This window comes from Lagenorhynchus albirostris, chromosome 4 (genome assembly GCF_949774975.1).
Source record: "Lagenorhynchus albirostris chromosome 4, mLagAlb1.1, whole genome shotgun sequence".
Classification (NCBI taxonomy): Eukaryota; Metazoa; Chordata; class Mammalia; order Artiodactyla; family Delphinidae; genus Lagenorhynchus; species Lagenorhynchus albirostris.
The window spans coordinates 41458256-41473934 of record NC_083098.1 but is presented as its reverse complement, the minus strand read 5'-3'; the positions used below and the strand labels follow the sequence as shown (position 1 = coordinate 41473934).

The 15679-nt window shown below is 38.7% G+C and overlaps 1 protein-coding gene across 6 annotated transcripts in view; it reads right to left on the bottom strand.

Moving 5' to 3' along the window:
- The window catches only part of HNRNPD (heterogeneous nuclear ribonucleoprotein D), a 16888-nt gene extending 2951 nt beyond the window's left edge, over window positions 1–13937 (bottom strand). For 2 of the 6 annotated variants that reach the window (XR_009540273.1, XM_060147949.1), the window contains exons 1-5: window positions 13382–13935; window positions 11480–11536; window positions 2348–2516; window positions 1583–1744; window positions 381–512 (exon numbers count right to left, since the gene is read on the bottom strand). Coding sequence is in view for 4 of the 6 variants with exons in the window: in XM_060147949.1 (XP_060003932.1) it covers window positions 381–512; window positions 1583–1744; window positions 2348–2516; window positions 11480–11536; window positions 13382–13614 (753 nt within the window). In the remaining 2 variants the exon portion in view is untranslated. Of the gene's footprint in view, window positions 1–380; window positions 513–1582; window positions 1745–2347; window positions 2517–11479; window positions 11537–13381 lie in introns of all 6 variants that reach the window. The other 4 variants (XR_009540272.1, XM_060147951.1, XM_060147950.1 and 1 more) reach the window with 4 other exon arrangements.
- Between the last annotated feature and the right edge of the window lie 1742 nt (window positions 13938–15679).

The window sequence follows — 15679 nt, the reverse complement described above, 5'->3', positions numbered from 1 at the left end:
ATACAGTTGGCTGCCCTGATATTGATACTTTCCTCAAAATCAGTTTTTCAATTAAACCAATCATCAGTACTTAGAGAATAATCACTTCTGATGTATCCAAGAAGTATGTGCTTGAGAATTTTACTACATTCTATTTGTTGGGTCCTCAAAAAGTATCTTTTGGTAAAGTCTAGACAAAAACTCACTTAAAAACAAATGTTTCCCTCCTATTCCCCAATAAAAGCAAAAAAACAAGTCAAAAAATGACTTTGATAAATAAGGAGTCAATGAGACGTCTTTAAAGCACAAGCATACAAACTGAAGCCTTTACAGAAAGTTTAGATGACTGAACTCTTTACAACAGCTAGTATTCTCTACAAGTAATTGGATGCTTAACTTACTTTACTAAGACCAACATTGTGGTATTTCTTTTCCATTATCTTCTTCACTGGTTCCTCTTCCTTAAAGGTAATAAAGCAGAATCCACGCCTCTTATTGGTCTTGTTGTCCATGGGGAGCTCTATGGATTCAACCTGATTATCAAAAAAAAAAAGTTTTAACACCTTAATTTGTAAGTTTAGTGGGGAAAATGCACAAAGAAAACATGCATTTTGCCCTTGTTCTATATTGTGTCTGTTTATTTTAATCTTTTAAAAAGTCTTCGAATTAGAATATGCATTCCACCTAAAAAGTTGTTAAACCTGTTTATAAAAAAAAGGTTCATAGGGTATTGACACTTGCTACCTAATTCAAGGGTCACAAACTCAAATGCCCGCCCACCCACCAAGCACAAGCAGAAGGAAACAGTCAATTTTAAGAAAAACAATAAAACTGACTGTGTTTGGGAGAAAATGGGGAATGGTGAGGATCACTGAAAACTGGAGAACGTATGAGCAACCAAAGGTGGAAGTTGCTACTCCATCTTAGACGGCTGTTGCCAGGCAAGAAGGCAGTTCCAATGTCACCTGCTCTTACAAATACTGAAGAAAAGCTAAATATACAGATTTTTGTGGGAAATATCTCAATTCCCAAATACTAACAACATGCAATATGTTCTGCTTGAATCAAACCAAGGATGTCTGCAGGCTGTATCTGGGTCCAAAAGCCACAAATTTCTCAACCTAGCTTTAAATCATTAATTCATAAAAGGAATCTAAGTCTATAATTAGCCTCATAAAATTTGCACATACACATGTGCTTAAACTGAGAAGGCATTACACCCTATTGTTAGTTTATTTCTTCCCTATTCTCAACTGAACCATTTCCTTCTACATCTCAGGTAATCCAACCTGAATGTCTTCCTCGTTTATAGCTTTCTACTAATCCAATCAATTCCACAATAAGAAAATGTCTACTTCATCTTTGTGTATGGTATGCCCAAGGATGCTATGCATACAATAGTTCCTCAATAAACTAGAAAATGCAATCATCTAACCTTCAAAGACCTGCTAATAATGTATTTATACTGTCCTTATTTCAAAACAAATCACATAATCTGTCCAAACTTCAAAACAACTTTGGAAAACCCAGTGAAAAACCTATAATGTGACAATTATATTCACACTAATTTTAACAAAAACTAGGTCAAAATATTATCACATACCTCACCAAAACCACCAAAGTACTCCCTTATTTTCTCTTCAGGTGTATCTGGAGAAAGGCCACCAACAAAAATTTTTTTAACAGGCTCTTTTGTTTTCATGGCTTTGGCCCTCTTAGGATCAATCACCTTCCCATTCAATTTATGTTCTTTCTGATCCATGACCTAAGGAAATTGAAATTTTTCATTTGAAAGATGTATATCTTAAGTTCAGAGATTATTAACTTACTTAAAAATAATTATAGTTAAATATAGCTAATGCCAGGCATATGTTGACCAGCTCACAATTAAACTGTCAATTGTGGTGATGTGATATTAGCTAATATATACCAATGTTTAAACCTAAAGGTCAGTAAGAATGAGGAGTTAATCAATTACTAGACAACCACCATGCCTTTAACTATTTAGCAATATAAGCATGATTGCTACTTCTCTGTAGCCTAAAGACTAAAATGTAAAATGATTCAGTCAGAAGTTTCTTGCCTAGCAAATTTCAAAATCTGTATTTCTGTGAACTTAACACAGCATATCCTTCTAATTAGGCATCTTTAAGGTTTTTAAAATTAATACAATAGAGCCTGACACACAGGAAGTTTTCAGTAAAAAATTCTTGAATCTGACTCTCTTCATAAAACATATTGGCAAGAGCTGTTATCTCTTCCTTCGTATGACTGCAAAAGGGGAAATCACAAATAATAGGCAGATTAATTGTATCAAACTATTCACATATTTTACATTATTAACTGATTAGAACACATGGCACACTACCTTATCTACACTCTCCGACTCTTTAAATAGCACAAAGCCAAAACCCCTTGATCGCCCTGTGATAGGATCTAACTTCAGAGTGCAGTCTACGACTTCACCAAATTTGGAGAAGTAGTCCTTCAGATCTTTCTTTGTAGTGTCCCAGCTAAGGCCTCCTATAAACATTTTCCTGTAAAGACAAAAAGCAATATTAAAATGCTAAAAAAATTTTTTAATTTTGCCTTAAGTATCCACATCAATAATACTTCCCCAAAACTGCACCAATTTACTGGGCAGTGTATTAAAATGTCACTCTTCCTACATAACCACATATCAAGAACACCCTATTACAGTTATGGAAAGTTTTGTTTGTCACTACTGTGCCTGCATAATTACAAAATAGGGAGCAAGCAGCAGATTAAGTCTTTTGACTTGCCAAAGAGAGAAATGTATCCCCAAAGTAAAAACAGTATACACTGTCTTTCTTAAATTACAAGTTAAATACTGGTAACAGCAAAACAGAATTTCACCTTGAAATTTCTCTTCCAAATCTTTATTAAACTTATAAAAAGGCTATGAGGTCCCCATTAATCACAGTAACTAGCGTGTCTATGCTGAAGTTCCTTTCTTAACTGTTCTCTCATTAACAAAACTCTTAGCACATAAAATGGGAAAGTCTCACAATTAAGTTGTAAACCAAGTTTTTCGATGTGCTAAGAATCCTTAATAAAGACAAAAGTAATCACGTAAGCAATTTAATGAACAAAAAAATTACCCACTGAAGCACAATCCACTAATTAACCTAGATGATTTATTTCCAGTAGAACCTCAGTTAACCAGCAATAAAATATTTAAACCTTTAAAACGCTAAAAGTGACAGGTGGTAAGTGGAAACCACCAAGACACTTTAAAACCAAAAATGCATCCCCCCCCCCAAAATAATTTAAAGTGAAATCTTACTTTTATTACAGCAAAAGGCCATAAAGCTCAGACCTGGCAGCTCTGTGATCCCTTTTACATCTGCCCCCTTTACCCACTCCCACAAAAGAGCTAACCCTCCCTCCTACCCTTTAAAGAGACAGGACTAGAGATTGTTATTTTAAGGATAAACTGTCAGAATTTGTTATGTGAGGGCTAAAAATCAATTTCACCATCAGAATAAAATCATGCTTGGTCAATGACTTCTATCTTTGCAACTGCAGTGGGTCAGGGGGAGGGGTGGCGATGGGGGTGTGGTGCTAACTTCCAGCTCTGAAAAGAAATTAAAGCAGGAACATCTCCATCTTGTGGGCTTTTTAGGATATCGCCACTAAAGTCAATTCTTGCAACAAGAAAACAAAGTCTATCCCTAGAATAAGATCTTGCTTCTGCTTAACCTAAAGATGCCAGATTAACTGAGGTGTTACTGTTCTTATTATTTTTATCAGACTTGTTCTTACTTCTAATAAAGTTAACGCAAAAGAAGTCTTATTTTTAGGCATATAGTGTGCTTCCCGTTTAGGTTAGGTTTTCAACTTGTACCTGTATTCTAGAGCTGGGCTATTTATATGCTTTACATTCAGGACTTCTGCTAATAAAATTTCCATGCTTCAAGTAACTTTTATTAACTTTTTATATTTTATAATCAAATGAGCATAACAAAACACCCACAATATTGTACAGGTATTATTGTTTATTAATGTTTACTGCCAATTCCATGGGGAAAAAAGTTGAGGTATTTTCTCAATTACATTTTCTTTCATATCCAGTGAAATAATATCCAGTCCAAGTTACTTAAATTGCCTTAAGCACCTTTATTTTTAACCTAACAATCCAGAGCACTTCCTTCATAGATGAAAGTACATTACCAACATTTACTCTTTCAAGGTGAAGAGAACACTGCTATCTTTTTAAGGATGAGAAAGAAACGGACTTCAAGGTAATGACCTCTTGCTCAGATATTCATGGAAAGTTCTAGATAGAAACTTCAATTGAAATTTAACTATTAAATTACCACTTCTGTGATTATTACAGAAACTTTCCATCGATAATTTAACAGTTTGAAGAGAATAACAGAAGTCTTTTTAAAAAAAAACTAAAATTGAAAGGAAAGAAAATTCTGTGTCTGTTTGGTCTGTTCCTCAGAGACAGAACTAGTTTTGATTTTATTTAACCAAGGCAATATTTATATTGAGTTGTGTCCTCAATTTAAAATTAACAAAAAATAATTACGAAGAAATAAATCAAGAATGAGGCACGTTCTTTAATTCACAAACCCCAAACTTTTTCTCAACATTGGGAGTCAGTTTTCTTAAATACTAGATAAGCATACTAATTCATCAACTGGCCCAGTAAGTGTTCTCTTACTGAAAGAAACTTTCCACGTTTAATATAGTCTTGAGTAAAGAAGTTGTTAAATGTGTCTACCTTAGAGTTAAAAAAGGTCACCGAAGAGGCTATCCTTCTTAAACAATCAAATCTCATTTATCCAGAATATAAATGTCCTAGTCAACTATAATTTATACATCCGTAGAATGACTACTGTTTCTCAAAAAATTAGAGCAAAATATGTATTAAAACTTCAGCTATCCAGCACCTTTAGAGAATGAGAAGCCAAATAGTCTACCTTCCTTCAAGCATTGCCTGCCTTCCTAATCTCTCTCCCCAATTGTTTTTAACCTTCAATTACTTGGAATGATTTTTTTTTTCCTATGGCATATCACACACACTCTTCTGCCTTCCTAATCAAATAGAGTAATCATGATTTAACATTGAGTCAGTCACCACTAACACACTATGCTACTATAGCATGCCCGTAGGGTCTTCTGAACTTAAGAGAACTATTTATTAATACACTAAGTGCATCTTATTTCTTAGCTCTTTTAACAAGTTCTAGTTTTCATTTTTGCCAGATTAATCAGCAGCTGCTATTCTAAAATGCTTCCCCCCCTTTCATTTTTTAGGAAGTTAGCTGGCACTCAAACTTTTCAAATTTGGGGTAAAGTAAAAGTAAACAGCCTCTGAGCAAGAGCCTAACTAGCTCTTTTTTTGAGACAAATTCATTACGTTTTGGCAGCCCCAAAGCACTCGTTTTCTTCTGCTCTAATAAGGGTGCTGCACAACTGATAACCTAACCAGACAGGTGGATATACTACAATGAACACATACTGTACCAAATTCATTCTATCTTTACTAAATCTAGCATATTGAATAAATTCACCCCATTTTTACTCAGTAGACACACCAAAATATACATGTGTAACAAATAAGAAAAAGTGTTATCTTAATTCTGGATAACTGGGAACTTATTTTAGCCTCTCTAAAACACCAGCATTCTGACATGCTCTGCCTCAAATTATAGGATGGTATATATAAGATGGTATCAATTTAAACTTTCTATATTTTATATTACTGTATCTTGCTTAAAACACAATACCTAGTGTCTGTCCAGATTACCTTTGCTGCCTTGAACACAAAGACTGACTTCCAAGTTGCTTTCACCCCTGCAGAGATGTGCAAAACACTTTACAATGAAGGAGAGCTGGAACTTCAGAAAAATCCTGAGCAGCGCAAGTTAAAACTACAGCACAGGACTTGTTCAAGTAGCAGAAATGGGCCCCTAATACTGCAATACAAGCTTAAAATTTGATCATTACTTGTAAGTGAATCAATAATCCCAATTAAAATGTAGGACTTTACCTACAGTATCAACGAAGTTTAATTTCTTAATCCTATCTGTAAAGTTATTTAGCACCCCAAAGGCAATATAGTATTCAACTTAAAACACCTACTCAACAATTGAAATATTCTTGCCTTATAGATACTGACATTATACCATACTATAATATTAAATGACAGGCACAAAGTTATACAACTCAGTGCAGATAACTCTCCAAATGAGAATTTAGGTTGCTTTGTGGGACATTCTCCTCGAGAGGAAGTACATTTAGAGGCAGTAAGCCAAACTGCTTGGGGTTTAAACCCTTCCTCCAGAACTAAGAGCTTACCTCTATCTGCAGTGAGGATTTAAATGGCACAGAACATGGTCTAACACATCCCAAGTGCTCAATAGAAATAAATTACTATTTAGTAGGGACAGAGCACAATCTAAATAAAGCAGTTTTTTCACTTAATGGCTTAAATTTTTTTTAATCTGCATGAGCTATATGAAGTTTCCAACATTAAAGGGAAACGGCCAGGATGAGTTTTATATAAATGGATCCTAAGATTAGTTTTAATGCTGAAGACTTAACCCAGAAATTTTAAATATACCATGTAAAAACTACAGACTGGAAATTAGGTTTTCTAAGCTCTTAAATAAAATGTAGTTCCAAAATCACACTGATGACTTGTCTGTACTCTACATAAATGCCAGTAACTTCAGTAAGGAATAATTTCAAAATATAAACAGCAATATATATGGAGCAGTGCTGGCTGGTGGAAATACTGTTTTTTCCCATCTAAGAACTTTACTCTCAATACTACTGAGGTCTCTAGGTTTAACACTCTACTCAACAGTAAGTATTTTTTATATAAAGACACTTGGCCCTACTACCCTACTCAAGGTAAATGATAAACACATCATTACACTTTTTCCCAATTTTGGAAAGGGAAAAAAAGGATTCTGTAACTTTTAAACACTTCCTAACAACTCATGGCCTTCCATATGTGGTTTCATAACAAATTCTGACAGTTTAAAAACTACAACAGCATGTCGATCTGATATACATTTCAAGTACACAACATAACTGGCCAATCACTGTCACCTTTTCGAGTAATGTTACTCAAGCATACCACTAATCCTTATTTAAATAAAACTTCTGGTATTTTATCCTTAAAATTATTCCTTTACAATCCTAAAATGACATTAAGTATAGTGAAATCTCAACAACAGATAAGAAATGAGTATTTATTTTCCTTATAAAATATAGATTTAGTTTAAAATTAAATCAGTAGTTAACCTAAAATGGGGAGGGGGTTACTTTTTTGCAACTAGGTAGTATTACATGGTATCATTTTAGAATCTGTATAAAAAATACTCTTGGAAACAGTTTGACAAACTCTTAACAAGTCAATAAAAAAGATTAATTCCTCTAGGTAATATATTAGATCTCATTTCTTCATACTTTGAATGAACTTAAATGACTAAAAATGTGAGTTGAAACATAATAGCTAATAAACATGACGGTTTTTGAATAAACTTTAAATGTTTAACCCAAAATCTCCCCTTTTCTTCATTTCATTCCCAGGCAGGAATGACATCTTGTATTTTTACTTTTAAAATAAACTCTCAATCAGCTTTATAAGGTAAACTCTCCTCTACCTAGAGGTTAAGGAATGGGATTTCCTTAACCTAGAGGTTAAGGTTCTGGTTAACTGAGATTACTACACATTCACAATTCTATAAAGTTTTTTTTTATTAGAAACCGATTTAAATATCAACCCTAAACTCAGAAAATGCTTTTTACCTTTCTTGGTGGAATTTCAGAATCTTGCAATGCTTTAAAATCACATTACTTTTTAATAATATAAGGGGAAAATTATGTAAGATTCATTTCATGACATTATTGGTTAATTTTTGAGTGTATTAACTGATAGTTTTTTATCTATCTTTCTCACAAGACTTGGGGTAGGGAAACTAGAGTTGAGTTTCCTGGCTGTTTGGACTTTATGGTAGTTTCAAGTCTAGATAAGCAGGAGCTTACAGAATAGGACCCAATACTTAAAAACTACCACCTTGATTATCGGCCAAACACTGCTAGCAATAATACGTGTCTCCCCACTCCACCCCCAAACAGTCTTAAACGTCTAGCTCCAATGTACAATATGTAATACTCCAAAAACTAAAACATGCTTACCTTTACTCCACAGGAGTAAACCACTGGCAGTATCAACTATTAAGGCACAGGATAAATACACACAAGCTATGAAAGCAGGCTATGTAGTCAATCTTCCTGTGGTGAGCATTGTTTCCAACACACAAATCAGCAAACCAAGTAACGAACATGTTATATTACCTGAGACCACACTGTTGGAAGTGAAGTAACAGAAACAGATCCCACGCTTCCAGCATCCAGTTCAGGGAAAAAGTTATTATTCTATTACTTTTTAAATGCTTTCAAGCTAAAACTAATCATTCTCCATGTTGGCCATGAATCACACACAATAGCAGATTCAAAACCTTCTTATATTAAGTGCACCCTTACAGATGACAACACCCAAGCAATGTTTAAAAAAAAAAATACAAAATATACACTTAATTTATAGAAGGGGCCACAAGTATATTTATCTCAAAAAGCAGCACTCAAAAACTTCAATGATATTCTCCAATTCCAAACCCAAAAGGTCAAGTGATTTTTAGTATCCTTCATGATAAATAAGAATTTGAAATGAAAAGAATTTAGTACTCCTTCCTTAGGTGTTAATCATCTCAAATCTGGGGGCATTCACTACTACAATTAACCCAGGAAACTTGTCAAAGATTCCCAAGAATGCCAAAATTCAGACCCATGTACTCAGGGTCTCAACTTTACAGTAAATCCAACTTAGGAATCAAAGGCCCGTAAATTTGGCGTTAAGACTGCTTTATCTAAAAGTAACTGCTCTTCTACAAAGCAAACAATGTTCAAGATGCCCCAGAAGCACTAGGGTATAGATTATAATCTCAAATATTTAAAACAACAAAGTGTTAGGTAAACCCATTTCTTAAAAATTAAGACAGGAGACAACCTACAGCACAATTAATTCACAAAATCCTCAAACAGGAAGAATCACACTTGGGTTTATACACTAATGGTTATAGAACTAGATCAACAGTCCTGTTATTAGAAAAGTATTGCTGTACTTTGGCTCATAAATGAACAGGATTATTCTGCTTCTTACCTAACCCAATGCAGGCAAGTCAATGTACCTACCTTGTAAAATTGCAAGCTACTACAATATTACAGTTCCCCAATAATCATGAGAAAGTAAAAACTCTGTCTCCAGGTAGCTTGCTATACATGGGATGCATATTTTGCCAGACACTAATTTTAAAGTACCTACACACTGAAAGGATCATAGCCCTATAGAGGACATAATGAGTTCACACCAAAATGGGCAATCTCAGTGCAATTGCTTTTAAGTAAAAACTAGGGATGATAAAGTTGGAAAAATTATAATGAGATGAACTCAGGAAGGCATTTACTATGGAAGTGAATAATTACTCTAAAGGTCCATAGTAAACTGTGGAAACACTTTACTCCACTAGAGGTATAACAAGCATGTCCTCCTCAAAATAGCTGTTTATTCTTGTATTAAAAAAAACACTTAAGTCTGCAACAAATTGATTTTTTAAATAGTTTTAGGATGAAATTATAATTCACTTCAGTCTCAAGTTAGAATTGTAAAAAGATTCGCACACAGAAATGTGTTTAAGAAATTAAATTTAGATTTTATATCTAGTAACCGGTCTTACCCTCACCACTATTATGAAACTTCTGCCCAATTTCCCTCAAACTGGGAGACAGAGAACAGATAGGGTGGCAAGTGCAGACATCAAAAAGATTAAGTCTTGAGGGCTTTTTGTTCAGAAAGAAAAACAAGAATACGTGTAAAGGATGAGGCTGACAGGAGAGTAATTTTTAAAAAATATTTATTTATTTATTTGGCTGCGCCGGGTCTTAGCTGCGGCACGCAGGAAATTTGTTGTGGCACGCGGGGGTACGTTATTTTAAAAGTCAAATATTAAACTTTAGAAATGAAAATATTTGTTAAACGTAAACTCAAAGTAAACCTCATGATCTAAAATGTTCATTAACCATAAATATTTAATTGTCCATTTTTCCTAAGAGTTCAAGAAACTTGCAAAGTTATAGTATTAACTAACAGACCACATATAATTTCTGCAAGCGTAAAAGCAACAACCTTTAAACGTAAGTTTACGAGCCTTTCAAATTACTGAAAATAATTGCTTACATATTTGAAATATGTAATGGAGTAATAAAGTCAAGTACAGTTATAATTTCTTATTTAGTTTGCCACTATTACCTAGCAGTGAAATTGAACTATCACAGGACCAAATAGAATAATTTCCATCATAAAACTTTTATTCTGGGGACTTCCCTGGCAGTCCGGTGGTTAAGATTCCACGCTCCCAATACAGGGGGCACGGGTTCAATCCCTGGTCTCGGGGAAGATCCCCAGTGGCGCGGCCAAAAAAAAAACAAACAAACAACTTTTATTCTGTATGTCACACTTTATCTCCAATATAAAACTGGACAGATTTCAGTTAAAGAAAATAATAAGCTCCTGTAAAATGTAAATACTGTCCCAACTGGGCTCTTAAGAATGTTGTTTGTACAGATGTTAAGTCAACTATCTGCAAGTTACTGGCCCTCTAAACTCCAGTGGTGGTAGATACAAACTCCTGGAAAACTCAAACATGATCCTTAAGGCAGAAATACTGACATTTAGGGGAAGAGGAGGGATAAAAAGAACAATACTCAATCTACCAGCCTTTCAAAAAGTCATGCAATTGTGAATACACGTCAGTCAACCAACCAACTGTAATTAACATTCCAACCAAATCACACTGAAAATCTAAAAATCTGATTTAAGCTGTAGTGGAAAGCCACATCAGCACGCCTTTAATAGTACATGTGCAATTCTTATTAAAGTTCTATTTACAAATATGGTTGGTGAGTTTTAAAAAATGTCATTTTTGCATATACATAACTACTTTAAAAATTGTTTTACTACTGACATTTCCAGAATATTTCAGTATAACATGCAATACATTTTAAACACACAACACTTTATTGTAGCAGATAACCTTCACGTATAACATTAAACTTAGAATTACACGAAAAATTTTTTTGTCTTAAAACAAATCAAATTTAAAATTACTCTTTCTTGCCCAAATATAAAAATATCATTACTAATTATATTAAGCTTTAATTGGCCAAACCACAATTACATGCATTACCACAGACCAAAAACCATGTAATGGCATCAATTTTGCCCAAAGATCACACATGATGCCTAAAAAGGTTTTATATCCCAGGTACAAAATATCCTACTGTACTAAAGTCTAGAATTTCCTGGGAATCAATGGGCAACTAACCAATACACAGCCTCCACATGTTATGACTATTGAAACCTTTATATTACAAAAATAAAATTTAAAAGTTTTACCATTCTTCCCGCTGTGCCGTCGCTGCTTCAGAGTGTCGTGGGGAGGAGTTTGAATGGCTAGGGAATTAACAACCGGTACAGCAACCAATCAAAATTCTAGTTTTAGTTTTTGACATTGTTAGGGTTAAAAACTTTAATTCATTTACACTTCGGTTCAACAGTAGATAACTACAAAGGCAGCTGCTTTGTGACTTGAAAAATCAACAGAAAGCCCGCCCCAAACAGTAAGTTACACAATCATTTGGGTGCCTCTGTCCAAAGAACAGAATTCAGAAAGAAACCAAAATGTTAAAAGGCTTAAGTTTCCAAATATTTAACATATCCCTTTCTTAAACTAAGCTATAGATAATTCCAGATAAATTAAGAAAAGCTCGTTTCCCATCCCACCTCCACTCTCCCAAAGCCAGCAGAATCAGCAAAACAGCCCGACAAGAGTCTGCCTAGGCTGAGAATATTAAATCCTATATTCCAAAGGGCTTATCTCTCCCCCCTCCAAAACTTGTGCTTTCTCCTAATAAAGAGAATGTTTTCCAATATTGAGTTAAAGCGACACTTTATTGCTTTTACCTTCCAGCCAACACCTTTCTCCTTGTTACAGCGAAAAAATTACACACACACACACCCCAATTACAAAAAGTAAAGGAAGCGTTAACCCAACATCAGCGATCAGTAACGGGAATAAGAAAACCCAACCAAGAACCCCTGATTTAGTCCCTCCTGCTAACTCCTATATTCTGTTCCCGGCTCCCAAACGCTGCGTTCTAAAAAATTTTATGCAGCTTTAAATAACATATACAACGTATTCCAATCGTAGGAAACAAGTTACTACTTAAAAACCTGCAAAAAGAATAAAAGCCATAGCACATTACAGAATTTGTTCATTTTATGAGAGAAGGCTGGTGGGCCTCCTGTAACTTAACTGGGTGAGAGCGGGAAGGAGAAATCAAGAGAGACCAAAAAAAGGATTCTGGGCACGGCGTGGGTTGTAAAAAATGAAAATTGCACAGAAAAAGTAAGGTAAGAGTACACTATCTGTACGAACAGTTGAGGAACCGAATAGCTGAGGGCGCGAAAAAGGTGCGCGGTTAGAATAACTCTGCGGGGTGGGGGAAGGGCGGTCAGCAAGTCGGAGGTAGAACAGCTCCAGTCAAGTGCAGGCTCCGCCGACACGGAACTTGAGGAAAGCCCTTGGAGCAAAACCAACGTACCAACAGGCGATTCGGGGAATTTCACCAGGCCCAGTTGGTTCCGTAGGCTAGAAAGTGGGGAATATGCAAGCAAGCCGTTGTGCGATGGTGTACAGTAGAAAAACGAAAAGGCTGAGGCGAAACTTACTCAAAATACTGAAAAACATTCGGCCTGAAGCCAAGACGGGAGGAGCAGAGCTGGACAACCTACACGTTCCCCGAAGCATGTGCTTACAAAGAATGGCATCGTCTAGGGATGCTGCAGTGAGAAGCACCAAATAAACCTTAGTTATCCAGGCATAAAGGATTTTTGTGTCTGACTGCGTTTTTATGCCCAGGACTTTAGGAAACTGGGGAGAGAGAAGACAGCGGGAAAAGAAAAAAGGTACCCCTCGACAGGCGGGAAAAAATCCTGGCGGCTAAGTCGGTGGGAGGAGACCCAAGGCGAGGGAGGGAAGAAGGGCGGGCCGGGGAGCAGCATGGTGACGGCTAAAGGTGGAAACGTGTGTGATGGGGGAGGGGACGATTAGCAGGCAGGGGAAGAAGGAAATGAAACCCCGGGGGAGCCCGGCGCAGAGAAGGGGATAACAGTGCAAAGAGGCTGCACGGGAGCCTGGAGCACGGGGGGAGAGCGGGAACGAGGCCTAATGGCGGGGGAGAAGGAGGGGGAGGGGGGATAGTTGGGCCTGACTATCCCGGGCCGCCCCTTACTCACCCTTCATCCTCCTCGTTCTTACTGGCATCGATCTTCGCCCCCTCCGACTCGGCGCTGCCTCCTTCGGTGCCTCCGGCCGCGGTTCCGCCCCCGGTCCCGGCTCCGCTTCCCGCCGCTGCCGCTGCCCCCTGCGCCGCCGCCACCATGGCTCCCTCCTGTTCGCCCGCCGAGCCGCCTACCGCCGCTGTTGCTGCCGCCGCCGCCCCGTCCCCGCCAAACTGCTCCTCCGACATAGTGCTACTGCCTCCGCCGCCGCCGAGACTACACCCGCCGCTACCGCGAACCGAAACTAGCAGCAAAGTAATCCCCGCCGCTGCCGCGCGCCCGCTCTACCGCGCGAAGCACACAACAAGACAGAGAAGGCGCGCGTGGCTGCAAAGGCTCCTGCGCCTCTCCCCGGCCGGCCCCCCTTGCCTCCCACTCTCGCGCGGCGCGCACTCCCACTCTCGTCCGCCGCACTAAAAAAGAATAAGAAGCAACGGCAGCCGCTCTCGCCTCCTCCTCGCTTTAATGGCGCCGCCGCGGACCACCTAAAATGGCCGACGGAAGAACGGCGCGTCCCGGTCACGTGGCGCGCGAGCGCGCCCTTTGCACCTCCCCCGCCCCCCTCTACCGCTAGTTTTTTTCCCCTTCCTCCTCGGTCCCGCCCTCTCGCTCCCTTTTATAGCTTCCTCGCACGCGCTGCGCCGCACAGCGTGGGGCCTTTAAAGGGAACCGGAAATGGCGTTCTATAAGACGGCCGCGCGGAGACCATCGAGAACAAGGAGCGCTGTTTCGAAGGCGCGGCTAGAAGGGCCCCTCCGTCCGCCGCAGCTTTTCCGAGGGTTCCTGGTCGGCTCACCCCAATCCCCACCCCCACCCCCAGCAGCGGGCGGGAGCAGCGGCGTTGGGCAGGGGTGTGGTAGCACCTCCCGGAAGGCAGCCGTGCCTTGTGCGCCTGCGGATTTGGAGTGGGGGAGGGGAGGCGCACAGCCGGCTGCTCCCCGCGTGTTAGCGATGCCAGCCCGAGAAGGGAGGCTACGCTGAGGTGTCGGCCTTGTCCCACAGACTCCGGGGAACGCCTGGCTCGCGGTAGCCTGAGCGAGGCGCCGCGGCTGGCCGTGCGCGTGCACGGACTGCGGCAGCTCCTCCGGCCGCCGTAGTCGCCCGCGACCGGGTGACATTGAGGTTTCCCCGGCTGCAGCTGCCGCGTTTCCCAGACCCTGGCGGGCAGGCTGAGGCTGTTGATGATTAGGGCTGCTTTACTTTTAAGAGTTGCTTTCCAGGTAACACTTCTGCTTGCCTGCATTTCTCTTGAAATTTTTCCAGAAGAAGCAGGTAACTTGCGTATTTTAAGGAACAGGGATTGTTTTGCATTGCTTGCTGTATTTGAGGATCCTGAAACCTACCACGATTCTTTGAAAATACTAGGAGTTAGGAAGGCTGTTAGATCCACCAAGAGTTCACTTAAGTTCATGTTTTTTAGCTCTTGTACTGTGAATCTTCTTTACAAGGTTTCTTAGTTTGTTGTGTTGTGGGTTAGGGGAGTTTTTTGTTGTTAAACACCGCTAGGGGTTTTGTGCAGGGTAGCAGTCAAGTTCTTTAATAGACCTACTAGAAATCCCAGGCGCCTTGGCTGGAAACTGGATTATTCGGGCTTTGGGATTTGCTGCTTCCTGCAATTACATCTTGAAGAAAATCAAGTTTTTAGGTACTTCTTTAGTCAACAAATGATTATTTGCCTGTTCAGCGTGTTCCCAGGCACTGGGGAAACGAAGACTAGTGTGAAATATCGAAAAGAACTCTGCAGAGTTTAAATATTTGTTTTCCGATATGTAATTAAATGAATTCGTATTAACACTATCCAAAAATCTCAAAGGAAGACTGAAAACACTTAATTTTTTATAATTAGTCAAGTTAGCAGAATTTACATGATAGAATAATTAAAACCCAAGAATACAGATCAAATTCTGAAAACTTCTTAAAAATATAATCTTACTGAACTCCTGTATTACGTAAGTCACACACAGGCAGTGCCAAGAATGTGTATCGCAGATCAAGTGGTAGTGACTTCAGGTATGTCTCCACCTGTCAAAAGAGTAGCCGAGGGACTTCCCTGGCGGTCCATTGGTTAAGACTCCACCCTTCCACTGCAGGGGGCTCGGGGTTGGATCACTGTTGGGGGAACTAAGGTCCCTCATGCAGCGTGGAACGGCCCCCCTAAAAAAAGGAATAGTAGCCAAGAAGAAAGTGGATATTGTGCTCAAACCAAATATTCCAACTTAGAGACAACTAAGAAGAAACTCACTTGAAGGGGGT